This window comes from Plecotus auritus (assembly GCF_963455305.1).
Source record: "Plecotus auritus genome assembly, chromosome: 9".
NCBI lineage: Eukaryota > Metazoa > Chordata > Mammalia > Chiroptera > Vespertilionidae > Plecotus > Plecotus auritus.
Window position 1 is genome coordinate 1284501 of NC_137783.1, and position 26629 is coordinate 1311129.

General features: G+C 60.3%; 1 protein-coding gene across 2 annotated transcripts; it reads left to right on the forward strand.

Annotated features, from left to right (window-relative positions):
• The first annotated feature begins 118 nt into the window (after window positions 1-118).
• On the forward strand, window positions 119-26302 carry ACADSB (acyl-CoA dehydrogenase short/branched chain). Of its 2 annotated transcripts, XR_013961593.1 has the most exons (12): window positions 128-273; window positions 13723-13882; window positions 14078-14178; window positions 15135-15341; window positions 16029-16199; window positions 16877-17002; window positions 20202-20294; window positions 22118-22207; window positions 23845-23982; window positions 24755-24854; window positions 25627-25759; window positions 25803-26302. XR_013961593.1 is itself a non-coding variant. In XM_080687173.1 (11 exons), exons 1-11 carry the CDS (start codon window positions 232-234, stop codon window positions 25695-25697), a joined length of 1299 nt encoding a protein of 432 aa, XP_080543299.1. In that variant the 5' UTR covers window positions 119-231; the 3' UTR covers window positions 25698-26302. The 2 variants fall into 2 exon arrangements, 1 of the variants encoding a protein (XP_080543299.1); XM_080687173.1 differs by having other exon boundaries at window positions 119-273; window positions 25627-26302.
• The last annotated feature ends 327 nt before the right edge of the window (window positions 26303-26629 follow it).

Here is a 26629-nt window from a genome sequence, read left to right on the forward strand (position 1 = left end):
AAATCTCGCGCGAGCAGGGAGGAGCGCCAAGGCGGAAAGGAGAATTGTCTCTCTTGGGGTTCCGTAGTTGGAGGGGGCGTGGCCGAGGGGGCGTGGCACGAGCGTGGTGGGCGGGTGCGGAGGGGGCGGGGCTGGGGGCGGGGCTGCCCTGCGGCCTGGGGCGCTGGCGAGCGGCCGGGGATTTAGAGGAATTAATTCGCTGGCGCGTCGACGCCCCGGCCTGCGGCTGCCATGGAGGTCGCGGCGGTCCGGCTGCTGCGCGGCGGCGCGCTGGTGAGTGCCCCGCGGGGGTGGGGGCGGGGGGCGGGGGGGGGGGGCGTGCTGAGAGGCGGGGGCGACCTTGGACCCCGCGGCAGAGTCTTGTAACGGGACTGGGGCGCCCGCCACCTCCGCGGGCCAGTGTCACAGACCTTTCTCCGCGGCCCGGCGCCACCTGGGTTTCCGTAAGGCGGGCTGGGCTGGCAGTGGCAGCGGGTGGGCAGGGGCTGGGGGCCGGCAGGACGCTCCTTTGGCGGAGCCGGCTCCCTGCGTGGCCGTCGGAGGGCCGCGGGTGCGGGGTGTCCTTGCAGCTGTGGGGCCCGGGCCCCCGAGGCTGGGACCTGCGGAGACACTGTGCAGAGATGGCACCTCTCCCTCCGGTGCCCCCTTTGCCCAGAGGTTATTTTCAACCTCCCCCGCCCCTCCCCGCCACCTCCAGAAAGGAAGATGGTTATAGCGTGACCAGTCTCCTTCCGAGCGAGCGGAGCTCCTCTGCCCTCCCCTCCCCTCCCCTCCCCTCCCCTCCCGGCCGCGGTCCTGCTCCACAGTTAGACGGCACCTCGGGGCTGCTCGGTCAGACCCACCGGCCACGGGGAAAGCGCCCCCTGGTCCTCCTCCCGCGGCTGGGGTCCGAGCATCCTCCTGGATGGGCTCCCCTCGCACCCGGAGCCCCTTCCCGCCCTGCCGGCTGGGCTGGGGCTGAAACGCCGCCCCAGGGGCACCCACCTGTCGCGCCCAGCGCTGCTCGCTGGACCTACACACCTGCTGGTTCTCCTCCCACCGCCCGGCGTCCGGCTTTTTGCATTGGGCACCCGGTGCCCTCAGCCGCAGCCCTCTGGCAAGCTGTCCGGAACCCCCCAGGCTGGGCACGCACTTCCCTTTGTCCTCCACGGCCCTTGGGCCTTCCTGGCCGCACTGTTTACTTTTTATACGTCCTCTTATTTGCTTGAAGGACGTAAAAGTTCTTCAGCCGCTGCCTGAAGGCAGGACTGTGTTTCATTAAGGATAATTAGTTCCTTGGTATTTAGGGGTATTAAGAAAATGAGTCAAACAATGTTAGCAAATTGTCGCAGAGAAACCCGTGGGTAGGATCTTCTGTAATACTGTTTGATAATTGCTGTCGAATGGCTTATTATCGGAACCGCCTGGGCCTCACAGCTTGACTGTGTGTGTTAGGGCCAATCTTCCTGGAGCGCACACGGACGGACGTGTGGCGGCCTGTTCTCCGCTGCTCTTGCTGCATCGTGGAGTTCTCACCCCCGTCCTGTAAGGCAGTCTGACTTTCCAGGTGCAGAGCCTGTGGCTGAAAATACGATTAAGCCACCCGCTCAAAGTCACTCAGCTAGGAAGTGAGCCAGCAGGTGTCACTCAGATGGGATTCTACACTTAACCTTCCTCCCAGCGGCCTGGATCTGCTGGCTCTGTGGCGGCTTGCGGCCCTTCCTCCTTTTGCAAGCATTTGCGCCTGCTGCGATGTTGGCGCTAGCATGGCGGAGGAGAAGGGGGCCAGGTGCTTGGGTTTGACCCAGGCTCCGTCCCTTCCTGGGAGGATAGTCTCAGACATGTTTCTTCTCCTCTGGGTCTTGGCTTCCTGATCCATAAAACCAGGGGTCCTCAAACTGCGGCCCGCGGGCCACATGCGGCCCGCCGAGGACATGGACCCGGGGGCCGCTGCCTGTCCTGCTTAGCAGCCGACGCGTCCCGGGCCCGCAGTGCGCCTAGGAATTTGTTCATAGTTTTTTTTTTAAACTATAGTCCGGCCCTCCCACGGTCTGAGGGACAGGGAACTGGCCCCCTGTTTAAAAAGTTTGAGGACCCCTGCTTAAAATGATGGAAATGACAGTACCTGTGCCCACAGGGTGGTTGTGAAGATTAATTAATTACACGGGCATGTGAGGCACTTAAAATAGTGCCCCGCATGGAGGTAGATGTCCTTAAATGTTCTCTCTTGTTCTTGCCAAGTATGAGTACTGTGGCAGATACGATAATAAAGACCCTAGACAGCCGTGGGCAAACCACGGCCCGCGGGCCGGATCCGGCTGTTCTATCCGGTTCTCTTGCTCTCCCCTCCGCTCCTTTACTTTGAATTTATATTAGTTCACACAAACACTCCATCCATGCTTTTGTTCCGGCCCTCCGGTCCAGTTTAAGAACCCATTGTGGCCCTCGAGTCAAAAAGTTTGCCCACCCCTGCCCTAGCACTTACTTACCTCTGAGAAGTTTCTCTCTTGCCTGGCCAGGGTGTGGCTCAGTTGGTTGAGTGAGTCCCCTGCACCAGGAGGACCCACCCCGGTTGGATTCCCGGTCAGGGGTCAGGGCACATGCCCCGGTTGCAAACTCGATCTCCAGCCGGGGGCGTGCAGGAGGCAGCCAGTCAGTGTTTCTCATGGGTGTTTCTGTCTCTTCCTCTCCCTTCCTCTCTCAGAAATCGATAAAAGCCTATTTTAAAAAATTAAACAAGAAGTTTATCTGTTAGTGGAAAGATTAGAACTGTACCCACCCGGCCTCACCGCTCCCAGATGTGGTGCCGATCCTGGGGGGCCCACCGCCTGCCTGTGGCTCGGAGCAGGGAGAGCCGCCAGGGCCATCGGGGAGAGAGGCTCTCTGGAGCTGGGTGTGGCTCTTGGGATGGACAGAGCGGAGGGTCCTGAGCGAGGAGGGGCTGGGCATTCCGAGGGGTCCTGGGCTTTATCTCTGGGCCTGGGGCCCTGGGGGGTCCTGAGCCTGGGAGCTGCATCATCACCGCTGTGCCAGCTGAACGGTTACCACGGCAACCGGCCTCGGTGGGGAATGCCAGGCAAGGCTACTTCCGGTCCCTGACCAGGGACCAACGCGGAGTCACTGGAGAGGGCTTTGCTGTGACAGGGGCAGCATTGGGCATCCACCGCCCTGTTCCTCCCCGCGAGCCAGGAGCCCGTCAGCACGTCCTTCCCGGGGGACTGGAGGCGGCGCTCAGCCCTGGGCACACGCGGTCCGGCTGGTCCCAGCCCACGCCCCATGTCCCAGCCCACACCCCATGTCCCAGCCCACACCCCATACCCAGCCCACACCCCATGTCCCAGCCCACACCCCATGTCCCAGCCCACACCCCATGTCCCAGCCCACACCCCATACCCAGCCCACACCCCATGTCCCAGCCCACGCCCCATGTCCCAGCCCACACCCCATGTCCCAGCCCACACCCCAGCCCCAGCCCATGTCCCAGCCTGAATCCCAGCCCGCGCCCCAGGCCTGTCCCAGCCCGCGCCCCAGCCCGCGCCGCCGCCTCCCATCTCCCTGTCCCCGGCGATCGGGACTCCCCTGTCCATTTGGATTAAACGACCCCCTCGCCGGTGGTTTTGGGACGTTTCAGGCAGTGCCTGTTCGGTTCACCGAGTCCCGGACTGCCAGCCCCTCTGCCGCGCCCAGCACTGGCACCCATTCGCACGGGCCGAGCGCGGGCGGAGCAGACGGTGGGTGCGGCTTGGACAGGAGCCGGCCACGGGGCTCTGCGCTCTCCCGCCTCCCGGGCATGGCCCCGCTCCCCACGGCGGCAAACAGTGAGCTGGGGAGAGGCGTGTGGGGCTCGGCAGCTCTGGGCCGTGGTCAGACCGAGCGGACACGAGCTGGTGGCGCAGGTGGACGCCCTCCCACCCGAATAACGAACGTCCGCTCGGCGCGGTGTCCGACCAGGCGGCGGGCCTGTGGGGGCAGCAGGTCATTGGCCTCAGGAAACGCGTTTCCCATGGGGACACGGCCATGTGCGTTGAGAAAGGCGTGACGGACGGTGGGAGCTTGCCATTGCTCGTACGTGGGGGACAGGTGTGCTCGGAGCGGGGGCTCAGGCTTAGGGTCGCAGTGGGCGGGGAGCCCAGGCCGAGGTGTGTCAGCCAGGCGAGGGGGCTGGCTCTGAGGAGCCTTCAGCAGGGAGGGCAGAGGAGGGAGGGAGGGCAGAGGGGGGAGGGCTGAGGGGGGAGGGCTGCGGAGGGAGGGAGGGCTGAGGGGGGAGAGCTGTGGAGGGAGGGCTGTGGAGGGAGGGCAGAGGGGGGAGGGCTAAGGGGGGAGGTCAGAGGGAGGGCTGCGGAGGGAGGGCTGCGGAGGGAGGGAGGGCAGAGGGGGGAGGGCTGAGGGGGGAGGGCTGTGGAGGGAGGGCAGAGGGGGGAGGGCTGCGGAGGGAGGGAGGGCAGAGGGGGAGGGCTGAGGGGGAGGGCTGTGGAGGGAGGGCAGAGGGGGGAGGGCTGAGGGGGGAGGTCAGAGGGAGGGCTGCGGAGGGAGGGCTGCGGAGGGAGGGCTGTGGAGCGGGCTGATCAGGTGGCAGTTGCTGTCGCTGGGAGCGGGGAGGCCTGGCTTGTGCCGCAGCAGCAGCATCGCCCGCAGCCCTGGGCTGAGCCTTCTCCTCGCCGGATGCCGGCCTGCGGAACGGCGCTGCCGTGTGCGGAGATGTGGGTGCTTCTCCCCCCCCCCCTCGGCCCCCCTGGTTCCGGGACGACCGCCCGCCAAGATCTCTGGCTGCCTTAAGAGTCTTCCCCTTCTCTCAGGGACTGTGCCCTGGGAAACGAAAATTTCACCTTCCACAACTCAACACTGAGTCTCCCTTTATTTATTTGTTTTAAATATGTTTTTATTGATGTCAGAGAGGAAGGGAGGGAGAGAGAAGCATCATTGATGAGAGAGAATCACGGATCGGCTGCCTCCTGCACGCCCCCCACTGGGGATGGGGCCGCAACCCGGGCCTGTGCCCTGACCGGGAACCGAACCACGACCTCCTGGTTCCTAGGTGGATGCTCAACCCCTGAGCCAGTCAGGCCACTGTGATCTAATTGAGAACATCTCAGAATTTTCTCCTTGTCAGAAACCAGGCACCGTAAGCCTTTACCGGTGGCCGTCAGGGTGTTTAACTGCTGCAGAGACCTTGGGGAGGTGTTACTAGAACGCTGAGTTCCTGGTGCCCTTTGACATAGAACTCTTCTCTCCGGTGGCGGTGTGCGGAGAGAGTGCGCCGGCGTGGAGTAACGCAGGTCAAAAGCTATTCACCAGGCTTCTGTTCCCCCCGCTTTGTTAGCTTAACAATGAAAGCTGAAGTGAGAAGCAGCAAGCATCTGGGCGGCGAAAGAACAGCAGTGCACGAAGCACTGGTTCAGCCGGAAGGGCGCCAGGCCCACATGGGGAGGGTTACGGGCGAGGGAAGGGGGCAGCTGCGTGGCTGGGGGTGTTAATGAGCTAAGGACGGACTCCCTATGGGTGTGAACAAACCAACAGCGATGCTAACGCCAAGGGTTGCCATTGCAAGTGAATCAGCTACACAGAAGGGGGTGGGGAGAAAGAAATTTCAGAAACGAAGCATTGATTGGTGAAGGGAGCAACCTTTGCACCCCAATATATGTCTCTGAGACATAGGGTGACTAGGCCGGGCGGTCTTAGGGAACAGCGGACATGGGGGAAGCTCTGGGAACCGAGGAGAAGACGGCCTCTGTAGGGTGGTTTGTGCCTGCTGCGAGTCTGCCAGGGCCATTCGCTCCCTGGGCCCGGCCTGCACTTTGAGGGTGCGGAGGGGCCACACTAAGATTGGGGAGGCCTGCTGGGCGGCCTTTCCCATGCACAGACCCGCAGGCCCGCCAGGATGGTGTGGGACCCAGGATGGTGTGGGACCCGGGATGGTGTGGGACCCGGGATGGTGTGGGTACCCAGGATGGTGTGGGACCCAGGATGGTGTGGGTACCCAGGATGGTGTGGGACCCAGGATGGTGTGGGTACCCAGGATGGTGTGGGACCCAGGATGGTGTGGGTACCCAGGATGGTGTGGGACCCAGGATGGTGTGGGTACCCAGGATGGTGTGGGACCCAGGATGGTGTGGGTACCCAGGATGGTGTGGGACCCAGGATGGTGTGGGACCCAGGATGGTGTGGGTACCCAGGATGGTGTGGGACCCAGGATGGTGTGGGACCCAGGATGGTGTGGGACCCAGGATGGTGTGGGTACCCAGGATGGTGTGGGTACCCAGGATGGTGTGGGACCCGGGATGGTGTGGGACCCGGGATGGTGTGGGACCCGGGATGGTGTGGGACCCGGGATGGTGTGGGACCCGGGATGGTGTGGGACCCGGGATGGTGTGGGGACCCAGGATGGTGTGGGGACCCAGGATGGTGTGGGACCCAGGATGGTGTGGGACCCAGGATGGTATGGGACCCAGGATGGTGTGGGACCCAGGATGGTGTGGGGTAAAAGCTCGTTAACTAGAAGGCGGTCACGGAGGGGACTCGCCCGAGGCCAGCGCCTTTCTCGACCAAGGTCCGTCTTCCCCCAGCCGGGCCTGCCTGTGGTTGCATCTGGGATAACGTACCTTTGGATGCCAGGGTCATTTCCTTCCCCAGACCCCTCGGGGCGCAGTCCCCCCGCCAGAGCCCTTCGTTGCCATTGTTACGGGTTCATTGCCGTTGGCTCCCTTCTGCCCGCCTGTGTTGCAGTGGGCGTGTGTCCATCGCTTGCTTTCATCCAGTCCCCCAGGTGCCCTGCTCCCGCCGCCCCCTGGCCTCTCACCAGTTGATTCCGTGTAACCTGTGCTCCCGGTGATCTGAGTATGAAGAGGTGGTAAAATGGCCGTTTTCCGGGGTGTTTTCTCACTCGGTTGAGATCTGGCTTCCTGGCCGTTTGGCTCAGACAAACTCAGGAGACCCGGCAGGTGACCGTCTGCGCTGTGTCCTGTGCGTCGCCTTGGTCACGCCCGGAACCGGCGCTCCACCCCACATCTTCCTTTCGGTGTTTCGGGTGCTGGCTTCGGCCCTGTTGGCGAGTTGCTCGGTGTTCCCGAGTCTCCACCTCGTGTGCAGGGCCGGGACGTGCCCGTGAACTTCAATTTGTTTCTCTCCTGCTAACCTGTCCCTTACAGCTTGGCTGTAGGCCAGCCGGAGCCCTTAGGAGGGCAGAGGTGTGGCGTCCAGGGAAAGCTGGCCAGTCCCTGGGGAGGGGGGAGGGGGAGTCTGAGACAGAAAACGAAGCAACACCGAACCGTTTGGCCACCTGCAGCCGCCGGTGGATCACAGGACCTGTCTCCCCCACCAAGGACACCTGGGAACGCCATGTGCCGCTTCAGTCGCGCTGGCCTGGGAAAACAGCACAGACCCACTTATGCCATTTGTGCCCCTAAACCCAAGGACAGGTCCGCTGGGCGGCGTTGGACAGGAAAGACAGCTGCTCGGGCAGGCGGAGGGGGAGGGCGACGGAGGGGAGGGATCTCACCCACTAGTCAAAGAAGTCAGCTGCCTTAGGACTTGCCAGACCAGATGACCAGGTGTGTGTACATGACCAGGTGCCATGGCGAGAAGCCACTACAATGCAGAAGGGCGTTTGGAAACCTGGTCTGCTTCCCAAGACATCCAGCAGAGGAGCTGTGAAAGCTGGGGGGGGGGTATAAGCCCCGGGAACACCACCCCCTTTCCCTCCCCGCCCGCCCCCACCCCACACACACACCCCTGTCTGCAGGGGAAAGGGCCGGGGGATGCACACCCCCCTGTCTGCAGGGGAAAGGGCCGGGGAATGCACACCCCCCTGTCTGCAGGGGAAAGGGCCAGGGAATGCACACCCCCGTCTGCAGGGGAAAGGGCCGGGGGGGGGCACACCCCCCTGTCTGCAGGGGAAAGGGCCGGGGGGCGCATACACCCCTGTCTGCAGGGGAAAGGGCCGAGGGCGCACACCCCTGTCTGCAGGGGAAAGGGCCGGAGGGGGGCACACCCCCCTGTCTGCAGGGGAAAGGGCCGGGGGGCGCATACACCCCTGTCTGCAGGGGAAAGGGCCGGGGGCACACACCCCTGTCTGCAGGGGAAAGGGCCGGGGGGGGGCACACCCCCCTGTCTGCAGGGGAAAGGGCCGGGGGGCGCATACACCCCTGTCTGCAGGGGAAAGGGCCGGGGGCGCACACACCCCTGTCTGCAGGGGAAAGGGCCGGGGGCGCACACACCCCTGTCTGCAGGGGAAAGGGCCGGAGAATGCACACCCCCCTGTCTGCAGGGGAAAGGGCCAGGGAATGCACACCCCCCTGTCTGCAGGGGAAAGGGCCGGGGAATGTACACCCCCCTGTCTGCAGGGGAAAGGGCCGGGGAATGCACACCCCCCTGTCTGCAGGGGAAAGGGCCGGGGGCGCACACACCCCTGTCTGCAGGGGAAAGGGCCGGGGAATGCACACCCCCCTGTCTGCAGGGGAAAGGGCCGGGGCGCACACCTCTGTCTCCAGGGGGAGCAGACTTGTGTTGCAGCAGCCATCTCCTGGGGAAAGTGTGGGTGGCTCTCCCTTGGGGGTCAGCACCCCTTTGTCATGTGTCTGCCTTGGCCTCTCATGCTGTAAACACTTCCTATGCTGACGCCAAGGAGGAGGTTATGGCTGACACTGTGGCCAAAGTTAATGGGTTTAGCGAAAGATTTACCAGAGCATTCGGCCGTCGGGATCTTAACCGTTTTGGTGCCGTGGGTGAGAGGCACCTGGCAGAGTAAAAAAGGGTACAGACCTTTTCTCAGAATGTTTCAAAATGCATGAATATACAGGATTACAAAGGAAGTAAATGGCGGAAAAGTTATAACACAACAATCTGTGCCTCTTAAATGAGACCCGGCAGCCGTGAGTAACTGCCTTGACTTGGAAGTAGCCCCGAGCCCAGCAGTGTCTCAGGGCATTCGGACCCACTGTGTGACGTGCGAGTGTCTGTCCTTCCTTCCGGTGGCGTCACATCACGCCTCCCCGCTGCGACTCGTTGCCTACGTTGCGAAGGGGAGGAAAGGCTCTTCCGTGAGAGGGCAGTGAGGTGGGGTGTGAGTCTAACCATCCCAGTCCCTGGACTTCGGTTCCGTCCACAGGGGTCCCCAGGCCCCAGGCTTGGTCACCAGTAGCCAGTGTCTAGCAGCAGCCGCTCTGGCGTTGGAGCAGGAGACAGATGGGCGGAGCTCTGGAGAGGGGGGGAGGCATGAAGCCCCCTTCCACTCAGGAGCACTCGCTCTGCACGGAGTCCGGGAGGAGGGGCAGTGGGAGGGGCACATGTGGACAAGCATGTGACAGCGGGCCCCGAGCGCAGAGGCCGTGGCCACCACGCAGGGCAGGGCTCTCAAAAGTCACCGTTGAGCCCGGCCGGTGTGGCTCCGTGAGCGTTGACCTGGAACCAGGAGGTCAGGGTTCCCCATTCCTGGTCAGGGCACAGGCCCGGGTTGCGGGCTCCATCCCCAGTAAGGGGCGTGCAGCTGATCCATGATTCTCTCTCATCATTGATGTTTCTCTCTCTCTCCCTCTCCCTTCCTCTCTGACATCAATAAAAATATGTTTTTAAAAAATAAACTACTGGAGAAACCAAGATGGCGGCATAGGTAAACACCTAAACTGCTGCCTCGCACAACAATTTCAAAACTACAACTAAAAGACAAAACGGATATCATCCAGAACCACAGGAAGGCTGGCTGAGTGGAAATTCTACAACTAGAAGGCAAGAGAAAAGCACACTGAGACTCACAGGAGCTGCAGGAGGCAGAGGTACTGAAACGCGCGCATGGAGAGGACTGGCAACTGAGTGCACGGCTGGCTTTCTCAAGTGGGAGGGAGACAAAAGCTCCCGATTGCGCTGAACTCCAGTTCTGGGTGAGACTCTGGGGACCCAGACTCATTTGGGGAGAAACTGGACTGTCTGGCAGCGGGCAGAACTCGAGGGTGACTTTCTCTCAGAAGTGCTTGCAGCGATTACCACGGGACACTGAGACACAGGGACCTATTAGGGCAGGGCTGACGGGAAGCCAAGGCTGGCTGCTCTGCCCTAAGACTCCGCACATCCAAGCTGAGCACAGAGGCTTTTGCAAGTCTTGTCTCATAAGGGTGTCTCCAGCACAGAAGTTCTCCCAGCCAGCGTAGACACAGCTGATCCTCACAGCCAATTGGCCTGGAGGTCAATTCCTCCCGGTGATACCAACAACAATCAAGGCTTAACTACAACAAGACTGTGCACACAGTCCACAAAGGGGTGCACCAAGAGTGTCCAACTCAGGTAACTGGGGAGGCTGAGCCACTGGGCCCTATAGGACACCTAGCACACAAAGCCACTCTTATCAACTCAGGGGAACAGCCAAAATGCGGAGACAAAGAAACAGATCACAAATGAAAGAAATGGAGGAAAGCAAACAACTGGATATAGAGTTCAAAACCACGGTTATAAGGTTTTTCAAGAATTTTCTAGAAAAGGCCAATAAATTTAGCGAGACCCTCGAGGATATGAAAAAGGACCAACTAGAAATTAAGCATACACTGACTGAAATAAAAAATAATATACAGAGATCCAACAGCAGACAAGAGGATCGCAAGAATCAAGTCAAAGATTTGAAATACAAAGAAGCAAAAAACACTCAACCGGAAAAGCAAAAAGAAAAAAGAATCCAAAAATATGAAGATAGTGTAAGGAGCCTCTGGGACAACTTCAAGCGTACCAACATCAGAATTATGGGGGTGCCAGAAGAAGAGAGAGAGCAAGATACTGAAAACCTATTTGAAGAAATAATGACTGAAAACTTCCCCCACCTGGTGAAAGAAATAGACTTACAAGTCCAGGAAGCGCAGAGAACCCCAAACAAAAGGAATCCAAAGAGGACCACACCAAGACACATCATAATTAAAATGCCAAGAGCAAAAGACAAAGAGAGAATCTTAACAGCAGCAAGAGAAAAACAGTTAATTACCTACAAGGGAGCACCCATATGACTGTCAGCTGATTTCTCAACAGAAACTATGCAGGCCGGATGGGAGTGGCAAGAAATACTCAAAGTGATGAATAGCAAGAACCTACAACCAAGATTACTCTACCCATCAAAGCTCTCATTCAGAATTGAAGGGCAGATAAAGAGCTTCACAGATAAGTAAAAGCTAAAGGAGTTCATCACCACCAAACCAGGATTATATGAAATGCTGAAAGGTATTCTTTAAGAAGAGGAAGAAGAAAAAAAAGGTAAAGATAAAAATTATGAACAACAAATACATATCTATCAACAAGTGAATCTAAAAATCAAGTGAATAAAAAATCTGGTGAACAGAATAAACTGGTGAATATAATAGAATCAGGGGCATAGAAAGGGAGTGGACTGACAATTCTTGGGGGGAAAGGAGTGTGGGGGGTGAGGGAAGAGACTGGACAAAAATGGTACACCTATGGATGAGGACAGTGCGGGGGGGGGGGGGGCGGTAAGGGCAAAGGGTGGGGTGGGAACCAGGTGGAGAGGAGCTATGGGGGGGGGGGAAAGAGGAACAACTGTAATAATCTGAACAATAAAGATTTATTAAATTAAAAAAATAAACTCTCACTCAGCACACAGCCCCCGTCTCTTCCGGGGAGCACTTTCCCACCTACACTGCGTACCCCCCTCCTTTCTGGTCCAGAGTGTTCATGTCCCAACTCTGTCTCTGAACGAGAAAAATGTTTCATGCAACTTTGCCCTAACCTACCTGCCTCCTCATTTCAAAACAAAACAAAACAGAACGGGCAGAGGAGTGAATTCACACATTTTCCTTCCCTGGGGCCAGGGTTTCTGTCCCACTTAACTCGGAGCAGAGCCCACGTGCTCTCAGCACAGCCCGGCCACGGTGGGCGGCGAGCGGGGAACGGCCGTGGTTGCAGCGGGGCTCCCCCTGTTCTCTGGGTGTCGGGGACTCCGCAGGTGTAGCCAGAACCCGGAGAAGGCGTTTGCGTGACGCAGGCGCTGCTGTGGATCCTGCACCGCCTGGCCCTCCCCACGGGCAGGACGCTGCCTGGCTGCCCTGTGTGCTCAGCAGCGTCTGGGAAGCGCCAGCGCTCGCCTCCCTCTGGACGCCCAGCCCGGGCGGGGCCAGGGCCCGAGGCAGCCTCTTCCTCGTGAGGGAATAGCAGGAAAGCGGATTTCTTTCTCAGAAATAACTTCCCTCCACGAAGCGCAGTCACTGTAAGTGAAGAAGACAGTGACTTTCAGCCATTGACGGAGCTGTGCGCCCACCCATCACCCAGAGAACCTGGGAGATGTTTGTCATCAGAGGCATCCCTGCGCCCTTCACAACAACTCCTCCTCCCCCTCCTCCTTCCCCTCCTCTTCTTCCTCCTCCTCCTCCTCCTCTTCCCCCCTCCTCCTCCTCTTCTCCCCCTCCTCCTCCTCTTCTCCCCCTCCTTCTCCTCTTCTTCCCCCTCTCCTCTTCCCCCTCTTCTCCTCCTCCTCTTCTCCCCCTCCTCCTCCTCTTCTTCCCCCTCTCCTCTTCCCCCTCTTCTCCTCCTCCTCCTCTTCTCCCCCCACCCTCTTCCTCCTCCTCCTCCTCCCCCTCCCCTGCCCGGCCCCACCCCACCCCAGCAGCCACCTCCCTCCCTCTTCTGGATTTTCATAGATAGAATCCCGTAATATGTGCACTTCTGTGCCAGCTACCCCCACTTGGCGTGTTTTCAGGCTCAGGAAATGACTGACGCCTTGTTTCCTCACTAAAATCCCGCGGAAGAACAGAGAAAAGGTATGAGAAGCATTGCAATTGGACGGCCTCTTTTTTCAGTGAAATCGTAGCAGCTCCACGGCTGAGTAGAATGGGCAGGTCGAGGGCTTGGGACACGGCGACGGAGTGTGCTAGCCTGGAGGTCCCCGAGGTAACTCACCACCGGGACCGCGTCTGTCATGACGACTGACCGCACTGACCCCCGCGGTCCCGGCAGCGAGAGCCGCCTCCGCCCACGGAGCCCTCTGTGGTGGGTCCTCGCTGGTCCTTTCCGTGGCTCCCCTCATCCATCCTCACAACTAGCGAGCGGATTCTCCGCACTTGACAGGGGAGGGAACCAGGGCGGAGATTGGAACGGAGGTCAGAGTCACCTGCCCAAGGTCACGGCGTTGTTGGAGATGAGGTGCGAGGGTTCGAAGCCCGTTCTCTGGCTCCAGAGCTGCTTTTCTCTTAAAAGTTCTTACTGACGTCAGAGAGGAGAGGAGGGGGGAGAGAGACACCAGTGGGGAGAGAACCTCGGGCCGGCTGCCTCCTGCACGCCCCCCTGGGGCTGAGCCCGCAACCCGGGCAGCGACCCCGGGCCTCCTGGCTTCTAGGCGGACGCCCAGCTGAGCCATGCCGGCCGGGCCGGAGCGTCTTTCCTTCAGCCTGTCTGTGCTGTGCTCTCTTCCTGATGAGGACCCGAAGGACCAAACAGGCCGTGCAGTTAAGAGTGAGCTGCATCTAGAAAGTTCTCTTTGCTGCAGGCGAAGTTAACCACCTGGGAAATGTGCTCATTCGGAGCGGCTCATTGCTGGTGAAGGACTTCTATCCCCGCAGCAGCGTTTGCTCTTGTTCCCATGACCGCGAACAAAAAGAATCTGATGTTCTGACCCTTCTCCTACCGTGTGTGCACATGTGTGCATATGTGTGTACATGCGTGTGTTCCCTCTCCATGGGTGTGCATGGGTGTATATGTGTGGTGTGTGTAGGCATGTACACGTGTGCCTGTGTGCTCCCTACTCAACGGGGACTGTTTTTACAGCTCAGACGAGCCTTCCCAACCTGCCTGCCTTCTTGGAAGAGCCCCCCCCGGGCCCACCGGTCCTCCCAGTCCCAGGCCCTGCTCCGCCCGGCCGGCAGCGGGCTCCCCGGCGCCCCCCTGCAGACGCTGTCCGAGGAGGAGCTGATGATCCAGAGTGCAGGTGAGCGAGCTCGCTGCCCGGGCTGCCCCTCGGCCGGGGTTGGGGCTGCGGCGTGAGGTCCAGGCAAGCGGGGCGGATCTGTGCATCTGCATTGGTGAATGGAATTGTGTGACATGAATTTAAAACTCTTTTTGAGAAAAGTAATGCACGTCATAGCAATAGAGTCCAGACTTGCGGCATTTTTTCCCCCTACAGCTAAAAAATTCGCCCAGGATCAAGTTGCTCCTTTGGTCTCAACGATGGATGAAAACGCGAAGATGGAGCCGTCGGTGATCCAAGGCCTGTTCCAGCAAGGGGTACGGAATGCACGTCTCCGGTTTCGGTCCCAGTGCACGCTTCCCGGGTTCAGTGCTGGGCTGCTTTTACCCGTGGAGGGTCTGAACCATAGTGTCTGAGCTCTGCAGGGAGCGACCCGCCTCGGCCTCAGGCCCCGCGTCCTCGCCGCTTCCTCCCGCAGCCCCTCTCCGCTTCTCCAACCACTTCCATCTCCCTTGTGGCTGTCCCTTCAGGCCAGCTAAGTGTCCCCCAGCTTACAACTGAACAGCCACCACCGGACGGCACTGGAGGGGGTCGGAGTGTCAGGAAGGGACAGCGCTCGCCTGCCACTGCTACCAGCTCCGGGTGGTGACTTACGTGCACGCGCCTCCCCTTCCTGGAACGAGGACTTGGACCCGGGGAGCTGGGGGTTCCTGGTCCAGGCCGAGCTACTGAGCGGATGCGGGTCCCGGGAAGCCCGGCCGCCGGGTGGCAGGCACCTGGCCAGTCCAGCCGGGCGAGGAAGCGCCGCCAGCTGCATCCGCTCCTGGGTTTGCTGCCGTGGCTCCGAGGCGCGGCCCCTGGAGGGCGGAGGAGTCGGGCAGCTCCCGGCTGGGGAGGCCGTGCCGAGGGAGAGCAGACGTCCCCACGAGCAGGTCCCCTCAGTGTCCTCCTCACAGGGCCACCAGTGGGAAGGGGCCGCGCTAAACCCACCGCCCGCCCCTGCAGCCTGAGCGGTGAGGGTCAGGGTGTTGATGGCAGGGTCCCGCGCCCCTTCCTGGTCTCGCAGCATCTCCCCCGTGGAGGGATTGCAGTCACGGGGGGAAGCAGGTAGTGTGGCGGGTGGTTATGTCGCCCTTTTCAGCTGCGTGTGGTCGATTTCACACGCGTGGATAGAACGGCATCCACACGACACGTAGAGCGGAAGGTGCGTGGTCACAGCTCCCGTGGCTCTCCTTGTGAGGACGCCGCCTGCTGAGCCGCCTGCTCCCCGCAGTTCATGGCCGTGGACGTCGACGCCAAGTACGGCGGGACCGGGGCTGCCTTCTTCTCCCTCGTGCTGGTGGTGGAGGAGCTGGCCAAGGTGGACGCGTCCGTGGCTCTGATCTGCGACATCCAGAACACGGTGGTGAACGGGCTGGTGCGGAAGCACGGGACGGAGGAGCAGAAGGCCACCCACCTGCGCCAGCTGGCCACGGCCAAGGTGAGGGCCGCGGGGCGGGGGCTTGGCGCCCAGTTTCTGGGAGGACGTGGCTGTGTGTGGAGTGTCTGCCCCGGGCCCGGAGCGCGGGACCGGCAAAGCCCCCGGTGCGTTCTCACCGCTAGAAACACACCCCCGGCCTCTCGCGTCCACTTGGAAATTGAGAGGATAATCGTGTGGCAATAGTTCCTTTTTATTTTTTTTAAATATATTTTATTGATTTTTTACAGAGAGGAAGGGCGAGGGAGAGAGAGTTAGAAACATCGATGAGAGAGAAACATCGATCAGCTGCCTCCTGCACACCTCCCACTGGGGATGTGCCCGCAACCAAGGTACGTGCCCTTGACTGGAATCGAACCTGGGACCTTTCAGTCCGCAGGCCGACGCTCTATCCACTGAGCCAAACCGGTTTCGGCTCTAGTTACTTTTTTTGACCCGATGACATTTGTGGGGCCCTCGCTGGAGGTTTCACGTCCCCCGCGCTTTCTCCTGGAGTCGAGCCGATTCATGTACATTAGCGCTGGACGTGTGAGCTGGGCCCGGCCTGCCTTCGACGGGGGTCGGGAAACACTGCCGTCTCGGCCCTGGGACGTGCAGGGGGTGCGTGGCCGCACGGCCGAGGAGGGTGCTTGCTGGCCGTGAGCGTGTCCCGCGGGGCGTGAGCAGTGAGCGTCGCTCGTGTCCCCACAGGTGGGGAGCTTCTGCCTCTCGGAGGCCGGGGCCGGCAGCGACTCGTTCGCCTTGAAGACCAGAGCCGAGAAGAAGGGGGGCCACTATGTCCTCAACGGGTCCAAGATGTGGATCAGCGGCGCCCGGGAGGCGGGGCTCTTCCTGGTGATGGCCAACGTGGACCCGGGCGCGGTCAGTCCCAGCACCCCGTCTTCCCGCTTGCTCTCTCCGCGTCCAGTCCCCCCGGCCTGTCCTGCAGGCCGCCCTCCTCGGCACCGGCAGGTGCGTGCCCGCCTCCCTGGCAGCGCCGCCTCCTGGTGCTGAGGCAGGTGTGTGCCCGCCTCCCTGGCAGCGCCGCCTCCTGGTGCTGAGGCACGTGCGTGCCCGCCTCCCTGGCAGCGCCGCCTCCTGGTGCTGAGGCAGGTGTGAGCCCAGGGCCACCACTTCCGTGTCGTCCCATTTCTCATTCCGTTTAACGGTGACAAAGCCAGGTACCCGTTCATTTGGTTTACGATGATTTTATTCCATTGGAAAGCAGGCATACAGCAAAATAAATACATTTAGCTTTTGTCTCTTCTCGAATGTGACATTTAATGGGATTAGATTTTAAGATGTCGAAGTTTTTAATGAAATTGAAGGGGAACGTGGAGTCCCCGTGCTCACGTGATTCTGTAACTGGATCATGGAGAAGCCCCACTGGCTCTGAGGCAGGAGGAGGGGCTGTGAGACGGAGCCCAGGCCCTCTGTCCTGGGGCCTCACCCGCACGCAGTGCCCCGCCCCTTCGCCCCTCTCGCTAAAGGCCCCGTCCACCTGAACTGTGGGAAGGAGGGTCTTCTCAGCCAAGTGTGGTCACACCCGCCTCCCCTAGGGGTACCGAGGGATCACCTGCTTCCTGGTCGACCGGGACACGGAGGGCTTCCACGTGGGCAAAGCGGAGAACAAGCTGGGCATCAGGGCCTCGTCCACCTGCCCGCTCACCCTCGAGGACGTCAAGGTGGGTGCCGGGCCTCCAGCACATCGGAGGGTGGGAGCCAGCTCCGCGTGGACCGTGGGTGCGGGGAGGCGGCCCCCTGCGCGGGTCAGGGGTGCGAGGACTAGGACATGCTCGGGCGTCGTGATCACTGCGCTCCCCCGAGGGGTTAGCCCAGAGGGAGCCGGGCTGCCCGCAGCTCCAGCTCCGTTTATAGGCCTGATGCTGTGGCCAGGCCCAGGCAGAGCCTGTCGGGTACAGCGAAGGCCACAAGGTGGGGGTGTTGCTCAGGGAGATGGAGAGCACCGGCAGCGCCCCTCAGTTCTGAGCTGAGTCTTTTAAAAATGAGGGTCAGACTTTAGAGAGAGAGAGAGAGAGAGAGAGAGAGAGAGAGGCTGTGAGGGCGGACTTTAGAGAGAGAGAGAGGCCGTGGGGGTGGACTTTAGAGAGAGAGAGAGAGAGAGGCTGTGAGGGTGGACTTTAGAGAGAGAGAGAGAGGCCGTGGGGGTGGACTTTAGAGAGAGAGAGAGAGAGGCTGTGAGGGTGGACTTTAGAGAGAGAGAGAGGCCGTGGGGGTGGACTTTAGAGAGAGAGAGAGAGAGAGGCCGTGGGGGTGGACTTTAGAGAGAGAGAGAGAGAGAGGCCGTGGGGGTGGACTTAGAGAGAGAGAGAGAGAGGCCGTGAGGATGGACCTTAGAGAGAGAGAGAGAGAGAGGCCGTGAGGATGGACCTTAGAGAGAGAGAGAGGCCTGGGGGTGGACTTTAGAGAGAGAGAGAGAGAGAGAGAGGCCGTGAAGATGGACTTTAGAGAGAGCAAGGCCGTGGGGGTGGACTGAGAGAGAGAGAGGCCGTGGGGGTGGACTGAGAGAGAGAGAGGCCTGGGGGTGGACTTAGAGAGAGAGAGAGAGGCCTGGGGGTGGACTGAGAGAGAGAGAGGCCGTGGGGGTGGACTTAGAGAGAGAGAGAGAGGCCTGGGGGTGGACTGAGAGAGAGAGAGAGAGAGAGAGAGAGAGAGAGGCCGTGAGGATGGACTTAGAGCAAGGCCGTGGGGGTGGACTTAGAGAGAGAGAGAGAGAGAGGCCGTGGGGGTGGACTGAGAGAGAGAGAGGCCGTGGGGGTGGACTGAGAGAGAGCGAGGCCGTGGGGTGGACTGAGAGAGAGAGGCCTGGGGGTGGACTTAGAGAGAGAGAGGCCGTGGGGTGGACTGAGAGAGAGAAAGAGAGAGAGAGGCCGTGGGGGTGGACTTTAGAGAGAGAGAGAGAGGCCTGGGGGTGGACTTAGAGAGAGAGAGAGAGGCCTGGGGGTGGACTGAGAGAGAGAGAGAGAGAGAGGCCGTGGGGGTGGACTTTAGAGAGAGAGAGAGAGGCCTGGGGGTGGACTTAGAGAGAGAGAGGCCGTGGGGTGGACTGAGAGAGAGAGAGGCCGTGGGGTGGACTTTAGAGAGAGAGAGAGAGGCCGTGGGGTGGACTGAGAGAGGGGCGGTGGGGCGGGTTCTCTGCCGCTCACTCCAGGCCTCGCCTGGCTCAGGGCCGAGCAGGGACTGGCCTGCAGCTTTTGGGGCCTCGCGGCCGCCTTCGTCCTCCTGCTCCTGCCCCCCTTTCTCCAGCTCCCGTCTCCCCGCTCTCGGACCCTGAAGCTAAGTGCCTCCTTGGCTGTGTCTGGTGTGGCTTTGGGATGACGCGTGAACACGATGCCCTCTCCTCCCCCCCCCCCAGGCCCGAGCACGTGCTCAGGTGCGTTCTGAGGGTGACAGCCTCCAGGGCCTCCCGCCGATGTCCGCAGGGAGCCCGTGTTCTCTGCGGCTCCGTGTCGTTCACCCTGGGCCCTGCGGACAGGAGCTGGGACGCCCCGTTCCTTCGAGCCGTGGAGGGGCTGGATGCGACCCCTTCCTCGGACGCATTCGTCACCGGCAGGTGCCGGGCGGGGCCGTCCCTCCCAGAGCCATGCGGGGAGCCACGCACGCGGGGCGCAGCAGGGCGAGCACTGTGCTGGGTCACGCGCACGCGTTGCGGTCGATGTGCGTTACGAAGGAAAAACCAGCCGGGCCGGGAGGCTCAGTGGTTGAGCATGACCCACGAACGGGAGGTCCCGGTTCGATTTCCGGTCAGGGCACAGGCCCAGGAGGGGGCGTCAGGAGGCAGCCAATCTGATTCTCATCATTAATGCTGCTATTCCTCTCTCTCTCCCTTCCTCTCTGAAATCAACAAAAACATTTCTATTTTTGCGCGCTGGCCCACACGCCCCACACCCACGCACCCCCACTCGCGCGTGCACCTCCCCCCTGCGGGGCCGGCGCCGGCCGTGTCCCCGCTATTTGGGCACATACGTGTGTGCGTGCCTCTGGCCTGCCTTTTTCTCCAGGTGCATTTTGTATTGTCACACTTTGTGTTTTTGTTTTTAAAAAATATATATTTTGCCCCAGCCGGTGTGGCTCAGTGGATAGAGCGTCGGCCTGCGGACTGAGGGGTCCCGGGTTCGATTCCGGTCAAGGGCATGTACCTTGGTTGCGGGCACATCCCCAGTAGGGGGCGTGCAGGAGGCAGCTGATCGATGTTTCTCTCCCATCGATGTTTCTAACCCTCTATCCCTCTCCCTTCCTCTCTGTAAAAAATCAATAAAATATATTTTAAAAAAAATATATTTTTTATTGATTTTTTTACAGAGAGGAAGGGAGAGGGATAGAGAGTTAGAAACATCGATCAGCTGCCTCCTGCACACCCCCTACGGGATATGTGCCTGCAACCAAGGTACATGCCCTTGACTGGAATCGAACCTGGGACCCCTCAGTCTGCAGGCCGACGCTCTATCCACTGAGCCACACCGGCTAGGGCTATTGTGACACTTTGTACTTTTTCAATAAACATGATGCCTGAGCCCGCGGTGCTGCCTTCCTTCCCGGAGACTCAGCGTGCCAACAAAAACATTTTATATATATTTTTATTGGTTTCAGAGAGGAGGGGAGAGGGAGAGATAGAAACATCAGTGATGAGAGAGAATCATGGATCAGCTGCCTCCTGCACGCCCCCCACTGGGGATCAAGCCCGCAACCCGGGATGTGCTCTGACCTGGAATCAAACCAGGGACCCTTCAGTCTATAGGCCGATGCTCTATCCACTGAGCCAAAACAGCGAGGGCAACATTTAAAAAAAAAAATACACACACACACACACAGTCAAAATGAGTTATGTTGAATTAAATTGAGAAATAATTGCTTTTTTCCCAGGTTCCAGAAGCCAACGTCCTGGGGCAGGTGGGCCACGGCTACAAGTACGCCATCGGGAGCCTCAATGAAGGGAGAATAGGAATCGCCGCTCAGGTGGGTCGCGTTGTGCCCTCCCACGCTCTCTCCCGGGCGGGTCCGTGAACACGCAGGAAGGGGAAATGCAGTGCAGCCAGCAAGCAGGGGAGCGTGCGGACACAGGGGCGCCCCCCTCCAGGCCCGCAGGGCTCCGGGCTCAGGTGGGAGATGTTCTGAGGACCCCGCAGTGGGCTCAGTGGGAGATGTTCTGAGGACCCCGCGGTGGGCTCGGTGGGAGATGTTCTGAGGACCCCGCAGTGGGCTCGGTGGGAGATGTTCTGAGGACCCCGCAGTGGGCTCAGTGGGAGATGTTCTGAGGACCCCGCAGTGGGCTCGGTGGGAGATGTTCTGAGGACCCCGCAGTGGGCTCGGTGCTGCCGAACATGGCCGTTTGCCGATGCCTGCATCGATAGCTTCCAGACCATGTATAGACAGACACAGCGTTCTATTTTAAGTCCAGCTTTTAGAGCATGGAATTCACCCTGGGAGAAAGCTCTGCATTAAGAAGAAGTGGTTTTGAACTCTGTAGTGAAAGCCTCTAATCAATAGGTAATGACATGTTAGCTCCTAGGTTTGCATGTGAATTCAGGTGATTTTTGTGTGTGAGACGCTTGAGGTAGAGTAGCTACAATTGGATAGATATGTAGGGTGAGAACTATCCAATGATCGTATTTGCCATGCATAGTACGTTTCTATTAAGTGATGGCAGTTATTTCTCAGGTTAAGAAAATGAATAAAGCCTTTGGTTTTATTATAAATTACATCATTTTTGTAGGATACATTTATTTACTTTTAATCAGTGACTATCCGGAATTCAAACACGGAAGAGCTTTTAGATTTTGAAGATATGATGCAGATCCTAGCTGTTGGATTACTTACCTGTGGCATGACTCGAGATTATTTTCACAGCCATTAGGTTTGCTAACAGAATATCCTTAAATCGTAACGCTTACCTCCCCACAACCAGATAACATCTTGCTGAAGCAAACTGGCCTCTCTGTTCTTCTTAAAGGCTTTCTGCGGCTCCGCTTCATCACACATGTAGCTGATGTGGGCGCTGGCGCAGAGCACGCGGCGGGGCGGCGCTAATGGCTCAGGGAGCGGCTGCTCCTCGGCTGATACCGCGGGCGCCTCGTAGGGACCGAGGCCCGGGCAGCAGGTCTGGAGGTGTCCGTCCCCGGCCCTCTGCAGCCGCAGAGAGCTCAGACCGCCAGGGTTTGTAGTGAAAGCATTTCACAGAGGGGGCGGCCTGTGCGAGTGGACAGCCGCCATTTCAGTTTTCCCGTCGATAGAAAACTCTGCTCTAAGGTGAAATAAACGGAGCTCAGAGCGAGTGCAGGGCGCTGTGCACTGCCCTGGTTCTTGGCAGTTTTGTTCAGTTGCTTTGCCCTTTGAGTTTAGCACGGTGCCCTGTGTGTGCTCCAGGAAGTCCAGAGTAGACGGCTAGAGGGAAGGTGACGAGTTCTAATGAAACACGATGTTTGCGGGCGTTTCTCCCCAAAGCTTAACCTACCGATCCTCTCCCTTCTTCTGAACCTGCATGGCACGCCGTGCTCACATGTGACTTAATGACGACGTAACGGCGAATTCAGGGGCCGTTTCTAAGCTGGGGCCGCTCAGTGGATGCGGAGCTTGGTTAGCAAGGAGGAGCTGCGGCTGGGCCGGCCCCACGTCCTGGGTGTTCCTCCGGGGGGTGAGCCGCGGTGGTCCCACCTGCTCCCGAGTTCTCCACTCCAGCTCTGCGCTCCACCCGTGCGGGAGTCTGACGCCCCGGCCTGGCCACACGGCCCCTGCCCAGGTTCGGGCTCTAACAAGTAAGAAATTCTGATCTTTTCCCTCAGATGCTGGGATTGGCTCAAGGCTGTTTTGACTACACCATGCCGTACATTAAAGAAAGGATGCAGTTTGGCAAAAGATTATTTGACTTTCAGGTATACAATCCTCCGCATCTTCTCCTGTGCGGGTGCTGGACGCGCCTGCCTTCCCGCTATTGAAGAGGGGGTGCAAAGCCGTGGGGGACCCTCGGATTCCAGTGGGGAGAGCCTTAGAGCCGGCTCCGCACAGCTTCCTAAGCTCCGGGACACGGGGTCTGGTCACTCCCTGGGCTCAAGTCCTGGTCCTCGGTGTTACTGGCGTTAGGCCTGAGACAAGTCCCCGCAGCCCTGCGCTCCGGCGGCCTCGTCTGTCAGGTCACGGTGAGGCCCCGTCCTCGGCGCGCGGGCGGCGGCTGACAGTGTTCAGTGACTGACAGTTGAGAGGCCGGAGCCGCGCAGGATCCTCCGGAGACTTGCTCTGTCCGACCCGCCCCTTCCACGGGCGCACTCGGCACAGAAAGTGCCGGAGAGATGCTCCCCGTCCAGCGTGTGGGTGGCACTGGCCTGGCCCCGTGGCCTGGCTCTCAGAGCCCCGGCAGCCAGGGCATTGGCTGGGGCCGATACCGTCTTCCTCTCCAGCCCGGACCGCCCTCAGCAGGTCGTAGCAGGCTGGAGGCTGGAGGGCAGCTTATGGAGCTTCGCCAGCTCCTCGCCGGCGATGCAGAGGGGTTACTGCGCGGTCTGTGTAATCCCCTGAGCTCGGGCCTGCTGCGTCTCTCGGGGTGCGTAGCAGCCAGGCATCATGCAAGCACGCGCACTGCACGCGTGCAGAGGCCCCGGGCTAGGGGTGCACGGTCAGGTCAAGGTCTGCAAAGCGGGAGCACAGCAGGCCTGCCCAGGTCCCCGCAGTCACATGACCACCGCCATCCTCTGTACGGAGACTGAGTTCCCAGGGTCCCCGCAGTCACGTGACCACCGCCATCTACTTGGAGGCTGAGTTCCCAGGGCCAGGCAGGTGGTATCAGAATTACAGCGTCTGTGGTCCCAGCTTCTGGTCAAATGGTCACTTCATTGTCCTCGAGGACCTGCTCTGAGCCAGCCGCCACCAGACAGCAGCAGGGGGCCAGGCGCGGGCCAGGGCTGAGGGAGGCTTGGTCCCCTGGCACACGGGAAGCAGCGTACTGTGGACGCGGGGGAGGAGGAAGGACCAGGGTGACATTTCTAAAGATGCTTCTAGAACACGTAGAAGTTTGATCACGCAAAGCAGCGCTGTTAGCTTTGTGTCTGTGTGAAGCCGGGATCCCAGTTGGTCGTTTTTTAAAAGCTTGACCCCCACCAGAGCAATTGGCTTGGCTCTGCCCGCGATGACGTCGCTCTCCTCCAGACCGCAGGCTCCCGGAGGGAGGGTCTGGCTGCAGAGTCCAATGTTCTTAATTCAAGCAAATGGGAGTATATGTTCAAAGGTTTGCTTTTTTGGAACTTGGTTTAACCTCCACTTGAACGTAAAAAGGGTTGAAAATAGTTATTAAATAGAAGTCGAGTTTTTAAAGTTAGCTTGTCGATCGTTAATTTTTTCCAACCTTGACAGTGATCCCGAATTACGTGAACTTGGAAAGCTTCTTAAGCAGCTCATGCCGTGCCGGGGGCAGGTTTTGGAGTGTTTTCACAGAACGAGTGTGGGGTCCCGGGGTGTTTGGGTCTCATCGCCCGTCGGCGGGACCTGGGCGCCTTCCCTAACGTGGCCTCCTGTGCAGGGGCTGCAGCACCAGGTGGCCCAGGTGGCCACCCAGCTGGAGGCGGCGCGGCTGCTGACCTACAACGCCGCGCGGCTGGTGGAGGCGGGGAGGCCGTTCGTCAAGGAGGCGGCCATGGCCAAGTACTACGCGGCCGAGGTGAATGCTGCTGCTGCTGCTGCTGCTGCTAATGACTCAAAAAGAATGAGGGCTTTAATTCTGTGAGGTCCCGAGGGGTCCCAGGGTCCCACGTGGAAGCCATGGCCCTAATTCAGGTGGGAGGGCCCCCGTAAACCCCAAATCGGCCTCCTCCGAGTGCTGGCATCGCCCCGTGGTTCCATGTCGGGGCGAGCGAATGCCATGGCGATGAGGGGAATGAAAACCCCTGGAAGGGCCGCCCGTGTTCACGCCTCTGTTCACACAGGCGAGCTCCGTGTTACACAGACGAGCTCCGTGTTACACAGACGTGTTCTGTGTTACACAGACGTGTTCTGTGTTACATAGATGTGTTCTGTTACACAGGCATGTACCGTGTTACACAGACGTGGTCCGTGTTATACCGACGTGTTCTGTGTTGTACAGACGTGTACCGTGCTACACAGCCGAGCTCCATGTTACACAGACGTGGTCCGTGTTGCACATACATGTTCTGTGTTGTACAGACGTGTTCCATGTTACACAGATGTGGACTGAGAACCCGGCCAAGTCCCGGGGTTCCTCTCCCCAGCCTCGCAGTCTGTCCTCCTTCCGTGGCCTCACGCGGCCCTTGAGCCCTTCGTCCCCAATGAGCTCCTGTCTCCACCTCCCTGAGGGCCAGACTAGCAGACCCCGCGTCAACGCCGCCTGCGCCCACGCGGCACGGGAGTGGGGTGCGCGGCGGGAGTGGGGTGGCGGGGGGGTCTCACAGGGCACCCCTGCGTGTGTTTGGCAGGTGGCGGGGCTGACGACCAGCAGGTGCATCGACTGGATGGGCGGCGTGGGCTACACCAGGAGCTGCCCCGTGGAGAAGTACTTCCGAGACGCCAAGATCGGTAAGGGCAGCCGTCCTCGCTGCTCGCCCTGCTGCTGCCGCCTCGGAGTGCGGGCCGCCGCGGCGGTGGGGGCGGGGGGCTGTGTCCCTGCGCCCGGGGGGGGGTGCTCCTCCTCCGCTGGGCTTTCCCACCTCTCCCTTCAGAAGCGGGGCTCCCGTGTTCTTTACAACATCAGATTGCCTTTCTAAACGCCCGCAGACCTCTCTTACCCCCAGCAAGCTCTGGCCGCCCTGGCCCGCGGCCCGGACGGTGGGAGCATCGTCCCGTCACCGAACGGCTGCGTCCCGCTCCCGGCAGGGCACAAGCCGAGGCTGCAGGCCGGGTCCCGGGGGGGCACGTGTGGGAGGCCACCGATCTGTCCCCACTCCTCCCTGAAGGTCGATGAGAAAACATGTCCTCAGGGGAGGATTTTTAAAAATCTGCCTTCACTTTCCTTTTGCTAAAAAGGTCATTATTCTGGGCTTGGTCCGTGCTGCTCTTTGGAGCGTCCGTTGTAATCTCAGAAGCTCCGTGCCCACCGCCTGAGCGCCCCAGCTCTCCCAGGCGGAGGGCCCAAGCCGCGCCCCGAGGCCCTCGCTGCCGGCTCAGGAGCGAAGCCCTCGCCCGTGCGATGCGGGTTCTGAGCCAGGATCCCGCGTGCAGGCGGAGGCCATCCGCTCCCCGGGCGGCACGTTGAGGGGCGCTGAGCGCGGGCCGGAGCCCAGCGGATGCAGCGTGTCTGTGCTGTGCCTCCGCAGCCCGCTGAGGCCTCTCCTCCCGCCCTCTGTCTAAGGCACCATATACGAGGGCACGTCCAACATCCAGCTGAACACCATCGGGAAGCACCTCGACGCGCAGTACTGAGCCGGGGCCCGCTGGCCGGGAACGGAAGCCCTGTGTGTGCTTTTTGGGCAGCGGCACCGGCAGCGGCACCGGCACTGGCACCGGCAGCGGCACCGGCACCGGCAGCGGCAGCGGCAGCGGCAGCGGTTGATCGAGTTGTGGTCGTGGATCTCGGGGCCGACTTCTCTGTGCTGTCTCCCAGCTCTGCCCTGCGGGGAGTCTGATGGGAAGGGGGGGGGACCTGATGGGAAGTGGGGGGAGAGACCATTTAAATCTGGGAAGAAACGCTCTCCTCTCTTCTCGGAACTCCTCCAAGTCCTGAGGCGGCGTCCCAGCTGCAGGTCCAGAGGGTTCTCGCCACATCGGGACGCTGGGGACACCCGCGTTTCTGTCCCCACGAGACCTCCCCGTGGCACGCGCCAGGCATGTCAGTCAGACCTGGAAGTGTCCAGGATTGAGTCCCTCCTAAGCTGCTAAACAAGGTAGAAACGGACAGACGTTTTCTGTGGAAAATCTGAAAGTTCTAGTTGTAAGAACCAGAGACTGGAGGAGGGTAGGTCCCCTCTGTAAGTCACACCCACCAAGACAGCGTTATGTCAACAAAATAAAGCGAGGCTGTCCGAGGCCGCCTGTGCGGACACGGCTGTTCGTCTCAGGAGCCAAGCTCCGGCGCTGGGGTCCGCGGTCAGAGGTGCCCGTCATGTCGCCCGTCCGCGCCGTCGCCAGCAGGTTCCTCCTCGCACGGGACTGTCCTCGGGCGCGAGGCGCTCCTGGCTCCACCGTGGCCCCGTGGTTCTCAGGAGGGAGGTGCCTGCCCCCAGGAGCCATGTCCGATCTCATGGGGAGAAGGGGGGTTAGAGCATGCTCAGTGACCGGAAGTAACAAGTGATTTCACCCTGGGGAGCGGGAGCACGTTGGTTGCTGACAGCACAGATGCAGGAGGGCAGAGTCGG